At 48.6% G+C, this 18644-nt stretch overlaps 1 protein-coding gene across 3 annotated transcripts in view; it reads right to left on the bottom strand.

Moving 5' to 3' along the window:
* Ky (kyphoscoliosis peptidase) overlaps positions 1-18644 on the bottom strand; it is a 34714-nt gene that overhangs the window by 4020 nt on the left and 12050 nt on the right. For 2 of the 3 annotated variants that reach the window (XM_027414308.2, XM_035444738.1), the window contains 6 exons: positions 15698-15772; positions 13663-13725; positions 11537-11619; positions 10226-10334; positions 9021-9138; positions 670-858 (listed from right to left, as the gene is read on the bottom strand). In XM_027414308.2, the coding sequence (XP_027270109.1) occupies positions 670-858; positions 9021-9138; positions 10226-10334; positions 11537-11619; positions 13663-13725; positions 15698-15772 (637 nt within the window). Of the gene's footprint in view, positions 1-669; positions 859-9020; positions 9139-10225; positions 10335-11536; positions 11620-13662; positions 13752-15687; positions 15773-18644 lie in introns of all 3 variants that reach the window. The other variant, XM_035444737.1, reaches the window with a different exon arrangement.

Here is an 18644-nt window from a genome sequence, read left to right as displayed (position 1 = left end):
AGAGACCCAGCTTGGGCTTGGGGAGGCTTTGCTCTGCCTAGTGAGGACACTGTTGAGAGTAAGCGATGGTTGCAGAGTGGCTGTGGGTTTCACTTGCACATACCCGGGAGGACAGTCAGTTTCCTGAATAAAGGGGACCAAGGCTGCCAAGGGACAAGTCATGTTTGACTGGAGCTTAAGTTCAGGACTGGCCAAGCCTCAAAGGATGGTCATAGTCCAGCCTGTACCGTGGGGGCCCCAGGGCAGCTCAGCTCTACCTGCAGCTCTCCTGTCTGCCAACCACAGACTTCTTCCTTCTTCCTTTTCAGAGACCAGGAAGTGGGAGGAGGAGGAGATGGAGCATCTGGGCACATAGCTGATGGCAGTGAGGCTTCTTAGCCCCTCCTCACGTATGGTCTGGGGCAAACCTAAGGGGCTCCTGTGTTTAGCTGGAAGGGGCTTTGGGCAGTCTGAAGAGAGATCTAGTCATGGAAGGGTGAGGTGACAAGAAGTTCTGGCTCCTCACAAGTGATCCAGCTTTGGGGAGGGTGACTATAGCTAGGCAAAGTTGTCTAGCCATGCTCTCTCCACTTGGCCCTTCCCTTCTCCCAGATACCCCTCTCCTTCAACCTGTGCCCCCCACCCCCACACACAGACCAGACACTTGGCAAAGATGAACCTTGTACTTACAGAAAGGTAAATTTGGAGGTGGTAGTGTCCACCAGGCCACTGCCCCAGGTGCTATCCAGCAGGTGCCAATGGCCCTCAAGGTACACAGCATTCCAGGCATGGTCGAACTCTCCAGAAAAGCTTTGCCCAGTCTGGTAGCCAAAGCCCTTGGAGTAGCCAGGCACGGTGACACACTGCACACCAGCGATCCTGGGGGTAGGACATGTGTCTGAGAAGGGGCTTGAGTGCTGGGGGTGGGGACAGGAAGCCATAGTGCTGGCAGGCCTTGCCTGTGCAGACTGGCTGCAGCCCTGCTGCTCGCTACTCCCCTGGGACACTTCAGCTCACTTCTGTAGTGTCTCCCCAGGGCCTGCTTGACAGGATCCGATGCACAGCTCCTCAGGAGGAAAAATGAGGACAAGAGAGAGGGCAGCCTCAAGAACACAGGGAGCAGAGAAACTGAGATGTTCTTGGAAGAAAACCAACACGGGAGAGCTGTTCACAGAGGCTGGGAGAGCCAGGACACCCCGGGAGGGTGCTGGTGGTGGGGGCAGGGAGTAGCTGAGACCAATTTCTGCCTATGCTCATCCAAGCATATCCGCATAGGTATGGGAAGGGTGAGCAGACTGGTGTATCCAGAACTGACCAAGGAAAATGGACTGGCTGCCAGGATACCTGACCATCAGTTTTGGCTTTTATGAGCAGGGAACAGAAAGCACCATGCATTTATGTCTTTCACTGATGACTGCCTGGGTCACCGTACTGGCTAGTTTTATGTCAGCTTGACACAAACTTGAGTCATCAGAGGAGTGAGCCTCAGTTGAGAAAATGCCTCCATAAGATTGGGCTGTAAGCAAGTCTGTTGGGCATTTTCTTAATTAGTGATGGATTGGGGAGGGCCCAGACTGATGTGGTGGTGCCATCCCTGGGCTGTTGGTCCTGGCTTCTATCAGAAGGAAGGTTGAGCAAGCCATAATGAGCAAGCCAGGAAACAGCACCCCTCCATGGTCTCTGCATCAGCTCCTGCCTCCAGGTTCCTGCCCTGTCCTGACTTCCTTTCATGATGAACTGTGATGCAGAAGAGTAAGTTGAATAAACCCTTTCCTCCCCAAGTTGCTTTGGCCCTGGTGTTTCATCATAGCAATAGTAACCCTAACTAAGACAGTCACCATTTTGAAGTCTCTATCTGTTCCATGATGAGTGGAAACATTGACTGGCTAGTCCTGGCTTTGGGGTCTCTTTGACAGGGTATTCCTATTGCTAATGGCAAAGCAGGCACCACTTTTGGGGAACTTGTATTGTGGGAGAAGGGTGCCAGTCACTTTTGGAGACGTAAAATCAAGTCTGGGCTGTAGCCAACACTCCAAGGCTGAATCAGCAGGGCCCCTGAAGGCCCTGCCTCCCCAACACCCGCTGACTCTCCTCCTCACCAGCTCCTCCCCCAACATGGCTATAGAAGAATGGACAGTGCCAGTCTGACCCACATGAAGCTGCTGGCCCCAGTGCTGCCAATGCCCTGGTGTTGCCTCTGTGAATTAGGAAAGGTTGCAGCTCTGCCCCAACACTTTTCTTGCATCCCACCCCCACCCTGTAGAACTGGCATAATAAATACACAAGACTATGGAGTCCTGGATGTCCAAAGTGACTCTTCAGTGGAACTCTTTTGCCTCAACAACTGCCCCACCCTCCACACAGTGAATCCCTGAGCATCTCTCTGATGCTGGCTTCAGGTAGCAGGGCCTGTTCAGTGGGGCACCCTCTGGATGAATCAGACCTGAATCCCCCAATCACTTTAAACAACAGGGCCTTAGAGTAATGGCGTAAGATGATCGTGCATTTGCCGTGAGGCTAGAGAGAGGTTTCCCCATGAAGAGGAACATTCGGCTAGTAGTCAGTAGAATGCCATGGTGACTATTGAATATTAACACATCATTTGTGGAGTCACTGGGGCAAATGTGTTATCATGAAAATGAAGGGACCCTCATTTCTCACATTGCTTCACATGCAGTTGAAGATGGCCCCTTACCATGTCTTCTTCGGCCTCCCTCTACCTGCAGAGCCATGCTGAGACCACTCACACTGAGACTCCTAAGGGGATGACATTTGGTGGTTCCTGGCCTTCTGCTCACAGTGCCAAAGAGGGTTCAGGCTCCCAGGGCTTCCCAGGTAATCTCACGAGATTGTAGCAGCTGAGCCCTGTGAAAAATACTTCAGGAGCACTTGGGGACAGCCTGTTGACAGACACCAAGAGTAGCTAGACCCTGATGGCAGGATTTTCTGCTGGTGATGTCCAAAATGAGTCCCAGAACAGAAGGTTCCCAGGGTAGGAAGCCAGCACAGACAGTGAAATGTGTGTATGCGTGGAGAAGGGTGGGAAAGATCCTTGATCTCTGGGTAATGGAATTATGGTTGGTTTTATTTCTTTAAAATCCTCTGCAGCTTAATTTTTTTGGGGGGGGCGTTGCTGTAGCTCAGGGGAAGAGTGCTTGCCTTGTATGTATAAGGCTCAAGATTCAATCTCCAGTACTGTACAAAAGGGGAGGGGGAGGGGACCATAACACCATTTAAAAATACTGATTCTATGTTACTTTTAGAGTTGGGGAAATCTATACACAAAACTTAAGTTATATCCTTCAGTGAATTATCTCCTACTGTTCCTCAGAATGTTGTGTTATATAAGTTTTAGTCTGCTGTGGAAGGCAAAGGAAAGCCCTGAGAACCATTGTGTTGGAAATGGCCCATTTCACAGTAAGGGCAAGTGGTGAGTGGAACTGCTGGGCTCTGGACTGTTCCATGGTGCTTGTGATCTCTGCTCAGAGTGTCAGGATCAAGGAAAGAAGGAAAGAAAGAAGGATGGAAAGGAGGGAGGAAGAGAGGGAGGGAGGGGGAAAGAGGAAAGGAGGGAGGGAGAGAGGGAGGGAGGGAGAGAGGGAGAGAGGGAGGGAGGGAGGGAGGGAGGCGCATCTAGTATCCATGCCACCTCTGGGTGCTGGAGTGAACTGGGCACCCATGTAAGGCAGTCTGGACCTCCTCCTGGGAGAAGTCTGTTTTAAAGCATGTGCTGGGGGATATTCTTCCACCAGGAGAAGAAGAGGAGGGAAGGTGTGGAGAAGCAAGTGAGGACTAGCAGGAAAGGCCTTTTCCAGCCCAGGAGGAAGAAAGGACAACAGTGACATGTACTCATATTGCTCCAAGCTGGCATGGGTGGCCAGAGTGTGCAGCCAGGAAATCAGGACTCTATTCCCACCTCTAACAGTCACCTGCAGTGACCTTACTAGGCTCATTATGGGCAAGAAGAACGGTTGGCATTAAGTGATCTCCGGGGGCAATTCTCCTCTGACAGGCCGAGGAGAGGGAGGAAGGGCCGTGGGGAATGCCTGTGGCAGAACTAAGATGAAAAATGAACTCAGCTGTAAGTTTATGCATTGCTGGAGTATGGCATGGGGATATTTTATTATCTGGCAGCTGTGTGCAAGATGAATTGGACAGAAGTCACAATGTAAAGTGTTGTCAATAATCCATAGCTTTTATATGAAGTAAAATAACTCAGATGTGTAAAACAATGACTGTAGAACTCGGAGCTTTGCATCCAGCCTCTCTGGTTGCTGGTCAGATCACGATCCGTGACCTTTTCATGTCATTGAGAGACCACTGGCTGTATAAATGGTGCGTCAAGCACAGGAGTGGGTACCGGGCCACAGCACAACACGACACAGCACAAACCTGGTAAGAGATTGTCCCAAGACGAGGCTCGGTGGCTGCCTTGGAAGTGCTCATGTTTGTGAAGTGGGAGGCTCTGGGAACTGTCACTGAGACCCCAGAAAACAAAGCACTGGGAACTCTGGGGCAGGAGCTGGGAGAACTGTTGAAGAAGCCATCAAGGGTGAGGAATGTTTCCACCTGCTGAATAGTGGTCCAGGGCCATCTATTTAACTGCCTCAGGTTGCAGATGGAACCTTTCCCTTTGGACAGTTCTAACAGCACTGGTGTCAGTGTGTCAGCACAGGAAACATGTGCATCTGAAGTTGCAAAGCCAACTTGCATGCAGGACTCATGAGCGAGTCTCCTGAGACACCCAGAATATCAGGAGAAAGCTATAGTCCAAGCCCCAGTCAGCATCAGGGCCCAGGGAGCCAACCATTGCTGGGAGGTTCCAGAAGCACAGTTGGCCATCCCCTGGGGCCTGGTGAGTATGCACTGAGCAGAGGTGCAGGCAAATGGAAGGCAGCATTACCTGGTGACCCTGGCTGGCTTCTGTAGCTGCCTTAGCTTCCACGAATGCATTTCCTTGTCACTTACCAAAGATTTGAGCACACCAGCTTGCTGGGGGTGTGTCCCTGGATACTGACTGAAGAGGTGATGGGCCAAGACCACAACGGTCATTTGATAAAACACGATCCAGGCCCTTCCATAGGAACTGTTATGCGGCTATAGCCTCTGAATGGCCAGGCCGTGCTGGCAGTGTGGGTGAAGGGCTGGGCAGGCAGGGACACTCTGCACACAGCAGCTTCTGACCATTGTAAATGAGTGACACACACCTTTAATTCATTGTCTTGCTGAAAAAAGTGTGATTTCTATACTGCAGAAGAGCATAAGCGATGGCGTCTCTCACAACGTGTGTACTTGATTTCCTACAAATTTATGCATCTCTCTCTCCTTGCTACACATCTATCCACCTCTGGCTTCATGAGATACGATCTTGGATTTCCTGCCTAACAGCCGTTCAGAGAAAGATGCTCACTGACTTGGGGACACAATGAAACTGGGGCACAGCAATCCTGAGGCAGAGTCTGAGAGCTTTTCAATTACACCAGGACTTTGGCAGGCCAAGATTCTGTTTTAATTTGTAAGGCTTTTGGTGGTACACAGCAAAACTAAAAGATGATTTGCTATAGTAATAGAATTCAAGTTCTCGTCTTCTGTCAGTGTATCTATAAGGAAGGGGAGTTTTCAATGTCCCTTTCAGAGGTCTCATGTGACAAAGCTGGAACTGGCAATAATTAAATTGTTCAAACCAGGCCTGGGGGTGCAGGCCTTTAGTCCCAGCTACTCAGGAGACTGAGGTAGGAAAACCGCCTGAGTTACAGAGTGAAGGTCAACCTGGGAAACTCAGAGAGATGCTGTCTCCCAATAAAAACTGAATGGAGGCGTGGAGATGCAGTTCAGTGAGAGTTCTCAGAGCTAGTTAACATGCACACGACTTATGGGGTTAGTCTCTGACACTGATGGAAAAGAGGAAAAAAGACTATTCAGCTCTTGGAGATCCACATTTCCCAAGAGGCGCGGATGACAGTTACTATGGTCATAACTGACCAGCAGCAGCCGTCTAAGCAGGCATGCCTCTGTACTTGCTCTCTGAGACACTAGAAGATGGATGGATGGAAATGCCGCTGACATATGATTGGTGACAACCAGCCTGCTCAATGTCAAAGCCTTAGACTGGTAATAAACTCCTGGTTATCTCAAATCTCTGGAAAATCTGCTAGCTGTGGTGCTAGGGCTGTGATTACAGAGGGAGAGAATTTACTGCAGGCTGACTCTGTGGCAGAAGCCTGGGGAATTAACCTTGGCCCCTGCAAGAAGATTAGGCAGAATCAATTAAGACTGTGGGCAATGGAGGCTAAAGAGAGACTTAATACTCAATGATAGAAAAGTCAGAAAGAAACAGGACCAACAGTCACACAGGCGAGGAACAGGACTAACAAAACTCGTCACATTGGAAACTCAGGGAAGACGAGGGGGAAACGACTAATGCCTGGAAATATCTAGGTCCTTACCAAAGCACTTTATTAAACCAGTCTTTAATGAGGCCTTGTGAGGAGGCAGATGACTGGGCAGGAAGCAGCGCTGGCCCCTGAGTACAACTCTCTCTAAGAGGCCACCCTGACAGCCCAGCAGACTAAGTGTGGATTGCATGTCTACAGTTATTAAGGAATCAGCTAATGAATTTGCCAAATGTTTGGCAGGTATTTCAGGGGCAAAGGGGTTTAGGGAAGCTATGCATGAATGAGTTCCTGATCTCTAAGGCAACAGTTAAGGGAATTCACAGAACTGGGAGCCATTGTTAAGCATCCCCATAGTGCCAGGGATTTTGTGCATGGCCGCTGCTCAGTTGAGACTGTAACCGATGGAAAATGTTGGGGTGTATTTTAATGATCAGCTGCAGGGCAGGATGTGGCCATTGTTTAGCATCTGGACTAGGTCAGAGAACTGACAGGTTCAATCAAGGCAAGCGTCAGTTTTCTGAATCTATGTGGGTGGGCTGGCAGAGTCTGGAGAAAAGTTCCTATACTTATGAAAGATGGGGCAAGTTAAAACAAACAAACAAAAAACAAACAACAAAAAACCCTAGCAGTTTCAAATTCAGCTGAGCAATGTCTCCAAATAGCACGTTCCCTCTCCCCAACAGATACAGATAAGGAAACTGAGGCCTGGAAGACCCGGAAGTGTGCAGTTAGGGATGGGAGCCCAATGGCACTTTTACAGTAAGCCAGGAGGCTTAGGCAAGACAAGGACACTGAGCAGCTGAGGCTGCCTCCAGTCCTGCTGGGACAGGCCCAGGACATTCCATCGGGGCTGCTCCTTTCTGCGAAGCTATACGTAGTTCATGGTTGCCGGGGGAGGGAGAGTCCTATTTTTCAGTGGTAAATTGCCCTTGTTTAACTAAATAACTCCCACTCATGCAGACAACCCTAACTAAATACAGTGGTCTCCAAAGACGTGAATGTAGGAGGGGGCCTGTTGGGAAGAAGGTGTTCAATTTGAGGGAGAGGGAGGAGGATAAGAGGGGGGCCATAGGAGATCCGATCAAAGCACATCATATATGTATGAGATTGTGAAAGAATGAATAAATTAAAAACAAAACCCAAGTATTTTCAAATCTACAAATTCCTATGAAAACAACCATATTCTAAAACATGCCCGGCAGGCACTAAAAACATAGTGGTGGTATTCTGTTATTTCAAAGAAAACACATAGTCTGCTAGGCATATCCTGCCACTTCTCATCACTCTGTAAATGCCTATTGAAGGCCTACTGTGTGCACGATTCAGAGCTGGATGTTCACAGAGGCAGAAAGGGAGGAAAGGAGCACAGGGAATAACTGTGCTAAGAGCAAGCCTGGGAAGGGACAAGGACGTTTGTGATGACCACGTGGGGGATTCAGGGTCACTTAGTTTTCTTTTCCTTGTTTTGTACAATTTTGCAGATTATGAATAGTAAGCATTTTTTTAAACAAAGTTATTAGTGTGCTGACAAGATGGTTCAGTGAGTAAGAACACTTGCCACCAAGCCTGATGACCTGAGTTCAATACCCCATGCTACAAGGAGAGGATTCCTCTGACCTTCACAAGAATGCTATGGCATGTGTATGCTCCTCCCCCTGAGATAGAGACATAAATAAATATAGTAGAGGTTTTTTAAAGTTATTATCAGAACAGTTGTTGTATACCTATAATCCTATCACTTAGGTCAGCCTGGGCCACGAGGCGAGTTCAAAGCCAGCCTGAGCTATATAGCTAGACTCTGTCTCAAACACCATAGGAGGGTTAGTAGGTTAGTGGGAGATTATTTGCTTTCCCTGGGAAAGGCCCTGGGTTTGATTCCTTAGCATCAACGGAAGTAAAAAGCTATGAAATAAAAGCCTAATATAACACACACAGGTTCGTAGTCATAGCCATTCGCTCGCTTGCTGGTGACTCCTAGGGCTTACTGCTTCTTTCCTAGGGAACCCAGGAGACTTCAGCAAAGAGAGCATAGGGAGATATAGGGATCAGTATGGCTCCTCCAGCCTTGAGAATGTCTAGAAGTTATTGGAAAGTAACGTGGCCCATTCTCTCATTTAGGCCTGCAGCAGTGCCATACGCTCAGCCCATAGCTCTGAGAAGGGGCCCAAAGACACAGAGGACCACTGCCCGTTTACCAAGCTCTCCTGCCAATGGACCTCTCCAGGTAGACTTTTGGCATCCTCATGTAAAGGTCCCTCTCCCTCACCAAAGGATAGCCTTTCATGTTCCTTTGGCATCAGCAGCCACTGTCCTCTTGCCTCCAGGCCTGCCACTCTTTTAACCTTCAGCTGTACAGTGAAGGGAGCAGGCAGAAAAGGGGCCTTTTATAACTAAATTATCTTTGTGCATTCATCTGCCATTATGCTAATGCATGGCGAAGCCCGGCAGATGGTCCAAAGTCAATTACGCTGGTGTTAAAAAGGGAGAAATTGACCTTTTCAGGACTCACTTGGATTCCCAAGCAGAGTTTGCAAACTCAAGCTCCAGGCCTGGCATGGGGGCAGAGGCACAGAGGGCTTCAGAAGAAAGAGAACAGTCGGGTGACAGCCCCGGGGACTCCAGCCTAATACGGGCTGCCTTTCATACCTGCACATCCTTTCAAAGAGGCCAGCATAGCCATCACAGTTGGTCTTCTGAGTTCTCAGGATGTCAGTGGGTTTGAAGGCTTGGCGGTCCTTCTCCTGGGCGGCCTCAACATCGTACTCTGGGGGACAGAGGAAGAGACTGTGAGCGCACAGGGCTCCCAGGTGGCTGAGGCTGGCTCAGAGAGGAAGGGAAAGCCACAGAGCCCACAGCATGGCCTCCATCCTCAGCTGCACTCAGGAGGAAACAGTGGCATGCATGCAAACAGAACCCCAACCTCGCCAGATACGGACATGACGGACATGTCACCTTTTGTGTAGGTGGCAAAGGGGGTTTGGGGCCAAAGCAGGGAGGACTACCTGGGTCTTGGTGAAGACCTTTAATCTCAACACTCAGAAGGCAGATGCGAGTAGAGCTCTGTGAGTTCAAGGCCAGCCTGGTCTCCATTGAGAGTTTCAGGCAAGTCAGAGCTACATAAGGAGACCGTGTGTGTGTGTGTGTGTGGGGGGGCAACTAATGGTACAGGGGAGGAGGCAGCCTCTCTCAGGTTCAGACCTTGGGTAGGTGAGTACATTTTCTAACTCTGCCTGGAAGACAAAAGAACCTCAGGGAATCTGGGTGGAACAGGGCCCATCCCACTACTTGATGGGTCACCATCTCCCCATTTGCAGGACTCAGCAAGGAGGGGCAGGCCCTTGATAGCACCCTCTATGGCTTGCCAGGACCTGGTGAGATTCCCAAGTCTGTCCTATAGAGAGCAGTAGGCAGCTGCTCAGGCCTAAGTCCCTGAGATGGCTCTGAAAACCCCGGGAGTAGGTGGAAGCCAGCGGCCTAGCGTGACACCAGGAGGCAGGGAAGTGAGCACCCGCCCTTCCAGGCACTGCTTTAGGACCTTCTGGTGGTGTTGCTGCTCTTCTGACAGCTGTGCTCTCCTCAGCCTGTGACCACCCTTCTTGGAGATGGCCTGTTCCAGGATCTCATCTCTGTAGAGCATGCACACTAAGAATCCAGTAACCAGGGAAGGCAGCTTTGGGGTGAAGGCCCAGGTCTAGAGGGTGGCTTTTACCTTCCTTGGTTAGTCTTTGCTTACTTGGGGCACTAGGGAACACTTCGCCCTGACCTAACTCTATCCTCACACTAAGGAGGTAACAGAAGTCTGTGAGGGAAGAGGCATCCAGGGCTCCCAGTGCTGCCCCCTGGTGGTGTACCTATGTGGTGGCAGATCCAGATCCAGATGGCTCGGACCCTTTCCAGATCGCTGTGGGCTTCCTGGATCAAGTCACTCACCAGCTCATCCAGGCCACTCTTGACTGTCACCTGTGAGCAGAAAGAGCAGGCTGCACTAGGGCCTGGGGAGTATGGGAGTCTAACACTGCCACTTATGACCAGCCACTCTTCCTCCAGGCAGGAAGCTAGAGCAGGGCCCAGGAGGCCAGAGTCTGTCTGCGGGAGCTGGACAGGACCCATGTGCTGGCCAGTTGAATCTTAGGCCCTAGAGCCACCCTAGCCTTTCTCTTTCCATTTGGGGCTAGCCAGGAGGGCATCTGGGTAGCTTTAGTGACCTGTGGTCACGGTTAATATTTACTAAAACACGTCTATGCTGGCTAGTTTCATGTCAACTTGACACAAGCTGGAGTCATTTAGGAAGGGGAACACTCCATTGAGAAAATAGCCCCACCAGTTCCACCGGCGGTGCAGTTTCTTAGCTGATGATTGAGTTGGGAGGACTCAGCTTTCTGTGAGTGGTGCCACCTCTGGGCTAGTGCTCCCGGTGCTACAGGAAAGCAAGCTGAGCAAGCCATGGGAAGCAAACCAGTAAGCAGTGTTCTCCATGGTCTCTGCATCAGCTACTGCTTCTAGGCTTCCTGCTTCGAGTTCCTGCCCAGATGTCCCAGGATAATGGACTACAGGTTTTAAGATGAAATAAACCCTTTTCCACCCCCAGGTGCATTTGGTCGTGGCATTTATCACTGCAATGGAAAAGCAACCAAGACACCACCTATGTATTTGATACAACCCTTGGGCTTTCTGTTCCTCACCTGTACTGCTGTGGTTTGAAGTGAAATGCCCTCCATAGGGTTATGTATCTCAACACTTGGTCCCCAGATGGTGTTATTATTTTAGAAGGTCTCAACTTTTAGGAGGCAGAGCCTTGTTGGAGGAAGTAGGTCACTGGAGGGCAGGCCTTTAGGCGTTATAGCCAGTTCCATTTCCTGCCTGTTTTCTTCCTGCCTGGGGTTGCAATGTGTCTGGCCCTCCAATGCTCGCACTGCCAATGCCCTCCCTGCCCGATGGACTGTAACTCCTCAAACCGTGAGCCTAAGCAAATCCTTCCTCCGTTAACTTGCCTCTTGTGAGCCTGTCACAACCGTAAGAAACTAACAAATGTATACTGTGAAAAGAGTCATAGACCACCCATCTGATTTACTCAGGATGTGTTCATGAGGGGCCTGGGGGTAGGTTTGTTATCCTGACTAAGTCACCTTTGGGGTCCTTAGCTAGGGGGCCAGTTCTCCTACCTGTGAGGCAGAGGCATCAAGTTTCTCAAAGTGCCGCAGGTCCAGGGGCATGGATTTCAAGCTGGACCTGTCCCAGGGGTAAGCTGGAAACACAGGGAAACCAGGTCAGCAGGGAACCCACTGAGAAAGGCTGTGAGCCCAAGCCTTATGATCATTCTGAAGATCTGTGGCTGTTTAACCTTTCTTACTCCAAGAGCTGTACCTCCTAGAAGGGTTCCTTTGGACAAAGTGGTTTGGGAACTGTGATGACCCCTACTGTCATCTTGAAGATCCACAAGGAGCTTGAGTATTTTGAAGACCCTGAAGATTAAGCACTAAAGACCTTGGCTAACACAACTGTGCCCAGACAACTACTGATGGAATCTCTCTCTCTCTCTCTCTCTCTCTCTCTCTCTCTCTCTCTCATATTTAGTTTTTTTAAACTTTCTGTAAGAAGTATTCAAGCAGTGTTGCTGGACCCTGGTATCTCATATTTAGTTTTTTTTTAAACTTTCTGTAAGAAGTATTCAAGCAGTGTTGCTGGACCCTGGCATTCTCATTCAGGGAGGGTCACATAGCCATGTGCTGGGTGTGTAAGGTACCTCAAGGCATGCTGGGTATAAGAAAGCTTGGCAAGACAAGCATAAAAGGCTCCCTGTAGGAGATTAGATTTTTGAATCAGGCCACCAGGGTAGAAAGGAAGAGAGAAACTGGACACTGATGTTGGTTTATGGCCAGCATCTACCTAGGCTTGCCCACGGGACCCAGAAGAGCCCCAGGCAGTGCTGGGAGGCAGATCTGGGGCTCAGGATCTGACATCGTCCAGGCTCATGTTTACCATGGAGTTGGAGCTGGAATATCTTAAAGTAGACAACCATGAACCCAGCTAGTGTGGTCCAAAGGCAGCCATACTTCAGCCACCCTCACCAGAACTGGCCAACTCCTGCTGAGTGTCCACTTCTCAGAGTTGTCATCAGAAAGACTCCCATCACTGTCTGACGACAGCCCCAGCGTGACAAGTGGTATCAAGTGGACTTTCACACCATACAGGCTTCCACTCAGTTTAGCTCTTCCTTGCTCCTGTTTAGGATGGCATTTCTTTCGAAAATGAGGTTAAAAATTCTATTTTATCAGTTCCTCCTTTCCTGGTTCCATTTTTACAATATTTGATATTTTATATTCAAAATACCCATGCTGATTCATGCCTCATTAAATCTACCTTCTGAGCACATTATGTAAGATTCAAATAGGAAAATAGGAATTTGTATGAAGACATTTAAAACAGCAGTAGCATTAATTAACTTATTCTGACTTTAAAAGCAAAATAGGCAGATGTGTATGGAGCCATCGTCAGCATCTGGCCTACCAAGGGGGAAACTGAGGCCCAGGGGAGACAAATTAGAGGAAAAAGCAGGATTCCAATCCAGGCCACCTACCACCTCATACCACATTCTTCAGTGTTTCTTTCTCTTCTTAACCTGCTATTCATAAGCTCCCCATCTTATGGGCATTTGACACCCAATTTTATTCACTTATTTGCAATTTTTTTTGGTGACAGTAGGGATGGAACCCAGAACATTGCACATGACAGGTAAGCCCTCTACTGCTGAGCTATATTCCAAGTCCTCCGTCTAAGGTTAACATTTCTCCTTCTCCTTCTTCTTGAGACAGGGTCTCTGGTTCAGGCTTGTTCTCTCTATGTAGCAGAGATGACCTTGAACTTCCCAGCTTCCTTCCTCCACCTCCAAGTGGTACTAGCATTACGGGAGTATGTCAGCATACCCAGTTGATCTGGTTCTGAGGACTGAACCCTGAGCTTCATACATGCTAGGTAGGGACTGAGCTACATTTCCAGCTCCAAATTATCATCACCCTGAATTCTGATTTTAGTGTCTCCTGTAATGAACTGCTTTGTAATCAGAGGGTTAATTTTTAGCATTGGGGTGAAATCTGACATTACAGCTTTTCCTTCTACACCCGTGTCCATGGCAGACATTACTAGTCAATCATGACACTCTTTCTCCCAAATTCACAGATTGTTTCAGACACTTGATGTCCCAGTAAGCCAGTACCAATTGGCAGGAGACTGGACCATGAGACCAACTCACTGCTTTCTCAAGAGGCCCCAGAGAAGGCCTGGGACTCACCATGGGCATCTTTCCCTCCAGGCTGCCGGGGTCTCATGTTTCCATTTTTATCACCTTGTAAACCTGTAATATCCCAAAGGTCAGAGATACTTCAGAAGGAACAGAAAGGCAAGCACGGATGGTTCTCTAGGCAGCAGTCCTGGCTGCTCAAACCCTTCACGATTTCCCTCACATTCCCATCCCCACCCACCACCACACTGTGGCCAGATCTTCCATGAGGTCAGCGGGGGCAGAGGAGAGACTGGAACAGGGACTGAGACAGGTAAGGGATCTGGGGTCTTTGAGCCGAGCCAGATGGTCTTTGATCTTTACGCTTTATAGCCTCCATCAGGCCCACATGGAGCTGTGGTCCAGTGGTCCACCCCTCCTCCATCTTGGAAGATAGCTGCAGACATTGAGGTTATAGACCAGCTCCTTCTAGGTCACCCAAGACAAGAACTGACTGTGGGGAAGAATGACAATAGAGGCACAGAAAGTCATGGTATGGACCTCAGGGCCCAGAAAGTCATGTGTCCCTCAGAGGAAGTGGCCTGATGCTGTGAATTCTGGGAAGTTAAGATGGAATGGCAGCCAACTGGAGAGTCCCTGGGAAAACAGCAAAGGAGCTTTTGCCACTGGTTCCAAGCCAGGTCAGGAAGATGAAGTCTCTAATGAAGCCATGTGAGGTTGGGGGTGGGCTCGCCAAGGCAGGTGGCTTCTGCCCTTAGAAGCCAATTAAGGCTGTAAATATAAGAACTGAAAGTTGAGAAGGTGCTTGCCATTCCCAGAAATAGGTTCTTTTTTTTTTCTTTCTTGGAAACCTCCCCCTTCCCCCATCTTCAGATGGCATGATAGGGTTCAGAGTAGGTAGCACTAACAGGGAACTTATAATAATCCTGCAAGGGAGATTTACTTATTTTCTTCCCTTTTCTATATGAAAAAAAGTAATCCAAAAAGAAGGTAAAGCAAAACCATGCCATGGACCCTGGACCTATTCTACACTGCCTTCTTGGGGGGGCCTGACTGCTGGGGACTGCAAGGACAGCCTTGGAGGGCTTTGGGACATTAAATGGACATGGGAGGGACTTGAGCCTGGCTGCTCTTGCAGCCTCCCCTCCTTTGCCTGCTTTCCTCATGAGGCCTCCTTGAGTCCAAGAGACAGGGTAAAGACAGAGCAGGGATGGAGGGTCATCGTGTTCCTGCCTGCCTACATATAATGACAACTGCCATTAGCTAAAGCCAGAGGCTTCAGACTTGGGCCTGTGTTTTTTAATCTCTTGGTTAGATAACTTTCTTGGACAGTCACGTTTCCTTTCCGAGCCTCACTTTGCTGGCTTGCAAAACTTGGGATGAATACTGACATATGCGTAAAGGTCACAAGGCTGAGGCATGGGAAGTTCTTAGCACCATGCCTGCCATGATTTGGGCAGCCCACAGATGGCATATTAAAACACTGGTAGCAACAGTCTGGGGAGGGAATGCACCATTAGTTGCCTGCATCACGTAGGTCTCCTTACAGAGACACAGAACAGCAGGATCTGGGTGCTGTGCTGACTGTGAAATGCCCCATAGACTCATGTGTTCCGACACCTGACCCCCAGATTCCATTTTTGGAAGGATGAAGAACTTTCACCAGGTGTTGCCTCTCTGGAGGAAGTAGGTAACTGATGGGCAGGTCTTGAGTCTCTGTAGCCTAGTTCTACTTCCTGTCTGCTTTCTGCTTGCTGTTTGACCACCACGGCAGGCAGTAAGGAGTCCAGCTGAACACTTCTGCCGTCATGGAGCTTCCTGCTGCCACGCCTTCTCTATCAAGGTGGACTGTGTCTCCTCAAACCATGAACCCAAATCAATCCTCCCTCAAGTTGATTCTTGTCAGGTGGTCAAAGCAATAAGAAGAGGAACCAAAGCAATGGGTGTGGCTAGCACAGTCTAGCCTTTTTCCAGGCTGTAGGCTCAAACCCCTCTTTGATTTTTCTCTGAAGATGTCCAGGCTAGAATCTGACTCCCCCACTCCCCCTGCCAGCCCTCTACGGAGCAGCCCTGCACACATACGTACGTTTCGCCAAAGAGAACTTCTTGAGGAGCTGGGGCATGGCGTCCTGGGGGTGGATTTCCACGGTCAGCTGAGTACCTGAAAGGGGGGAGGTGACATCTTCAGCCTAATCCTGCCAGGAAGGGCACACCAGCCATGACAGATGTCCAAACAACAGAACACGCTCCATTTTAGATCTTTCTGTTGACTATGCAGCTAATATGTGTTTTTCAGAACAACTCAAACAAAGAATGCAAGTACTCCCTACCCTTCTAGTGCAGCTGTCACCTGAAATAGCATACTGGGGGTTGGGGAGACCTGCAGACCCTGGGAAGTCAGCATCTGAAAAGAATGGGCGTGGTGTGGGGTGGTAATGACCAGGGTATGTGCTGGTTTGAAAGAAAATGGCCCCCATAGGGAGTGGCACTATGTTGGTATTGCCTTGTTGGAGGAAGTATGTCACTGTGGAGGCGGGTTTTGAGGTGAGGTCTCATTCTCAAGCCATGCCCAGTGAGACAGACCACTTCCTGTTGCCTGCAAGGTGCAGAACTCACCAAGTCTGCCTGCATGTGCCTTGCTTCCCATCATGACGGTAATGGACTAAACCCCTGCACTGTAAGGCAGCCACTCCAATTAAATGCTTTCCTTTATAAGAGTTGCTGTGGTCATGGTGTCTCTTCACAGCAATGGAAACCCTAACTAAGACATGGTGTGAGACATCAGGAATGAGTTTAGCCTTCTTCATACTTGGTCAAAGGCATCCCCAACCCAAAAGTGCACAATGGATGTAAAAGAACACTAGAGAAAAAAATTCAATTTCTACTTGAAGAGTGAGAATGGGGACCCCTAATTGTTGCAGGGAGTTGGGATGTCCTCTACTGTGTTTTTCCTTTATCCTATATTTTCCTGATTCAGCCCACAGGCAAATATGTGAAGTTATTGGCCAGGAATACATGGCATACATAGTCTCTATCTCTGTCTCTGTCTTCCTCCCTCCCTTCCTCCCCATCTCTCCTGCTGATTGTTCCTAGACACAGTTATAAAAAAGTACAGAAAAAGCACCATGTCTGAACTGTCCATCAACACAAGTGAAAAGACCAAAGCTCCAGATTTTTGGCTACAGGAATAGGAAGTGGTGATAAAGGCAGACTGCAGGGTGTAATTCCTAAAGTTACAGATAAGATCCCATGGTCACCTCTGAGCTGTACATCACAGGTCTCACCCCATGCACCATACCATAGCCTGAACACTAAACGCTGGGGAAGACCAATGTCTTACTCTGAACTGGCCACTGCATGGCACATGAGGGCAGGGAGGCCCTGCAAAGGCCACTACATGGCGCACACAAACAGCAGGCCCAAAGGCCACCACTTAAAACTATTCAGCAGAACACTCAGGAAGATCTCAATTTGAGAAAGAAAAGATACTAACCAATGTCAGTCACATGGCAACCCACATTTGACTCAAAGACATTAAAATGACACAACAGCCATGCTCTGCAAAGTAAGGGCAAACCAATTTGAAATAAATGGAAAGACAGAACTAGCAAAGAAATGGAAGTTGTAAAGAACCAGGTGAAGATTTTCACACTGAAATAGAAGACGGGTTACAACGTTCTCCGTGACAAAGGTAAGAGCCCGAGAACAGTACACAGGGTCCAATCTGAACCATGGGAAAGCCAACAGAATAGCTCTTCAGGGACTGTAGGACCAGTCAGAAGTCCATTGTTCATGTCACTGACATCAATTGCAGACAGAAAAGTATCAAAGAATAACAAACTACTCAAATGTAACAAAAGACATACACATATGGGCTCAAGTTTAAAGTGTTCCAAATAGGGTAAACAAAAGAAGATTCAGCCCAGACATGATGTAATCACGTCACTGAAAGAAAACCCCCTGAAAATGCTGAGGCTAAGTGATACATTACATATTTAATTGCTACAGAGTTCTCATCAGAAGTCACATCAGAGGGATGCAGAATCTTTAAAAAAATTCTGAAAGGAATTAACTGTCCCTGTCCAATAAGAATATCATGTGAGACAAATGAAGACATTTCAGATTCAGTGAATCCAAGACAATTTGCTCAGTGACAGACCCACTCAGAGTAAGGAAAGTATCAGAGATTGAGAAGTGTTACAAGAGAGTGAAAAAAAAAGTCAGCTTATCAAGATGTGGCAAATGCCAATTATAGATTCACCTGAATACAAAGCTTTAAAACACATGAACTAAAACTCACAGAATTATAAAGATGAATGGACAAATATACATTATAGTCAGAGGTTTCAGAGCTCCTCTGTCAGTGACGGAAGGGACCAATAAAACAAAATTCAACCACTGTAGAGAAGTATTAAATAGCACCGTCTGAGGCTGGCATGGCCTCTGTGAGGATCGAGAGAACATCACACGGGTGTGGCCTCTGTGAGGCTGGAGAGAAGGTCACCCCCTGGTAGTAGAATACACACCATGTCACATGTTCACAGAGTATTCACTAAGACTCCCCGTGTGCATGGGTACCCCACAGTTCCCAAGTGCTTTGCTATGATAAAGGATGATGTGGTGAACATGAGGATACAGGCATCTTTAACACTTTCAGATCAGTCCCTGTGAGTGAATTCTTCAACACTTATTCAAGAGAACAGGGAATTCGTAAGGCTTCTGTTTGACACTGGCCAACTTTCCCTTGGATAGTTCCATTGCTTTATGATTCTACCAATGGGGGTGATGCTTACTCCCCATCATTCTTGCTGTGGTTGGTGGCAAAACTGTTCACACTTTGTCTTTTTTTCCCATCGAGAAGGGTTTTGTTTTAGCCCTTGCATGTGGGCAGACCTCAAGAGTTAGTATGGCCAATTAGCATGTGCTAGAAGCCGTGTTACCACTCAAGGTTTGAGCTGAGCCCTGGAGAGGCTTTGCAATGCTTGCTTGCACTCTTGGCATCCCCGCCACAGTGCTGTGTGTGCACCAGACTG

Source organism: Cricetulus griseus, chromosome 4 (assembly GCF_003668045.3).
Source record: "Cricetulus griseus strain 17A/GY chromosome 4, alternate assembly CriGri-PICRH-1.0, whole genome shotgun sequence".
Classification (NCBI taxonomy): domain Eukaryota; kingdom Metazoa; phylum Chordata; class Mammalia; order Rodentia; family Cricetidae; genus Cricetulus; species Cricetulus griseus.
The sequence above is the reverse complement of the archived record's forward strand: the minus strand, read 5'-3'. Positions and strand labels throughout refer to the sequence as shown.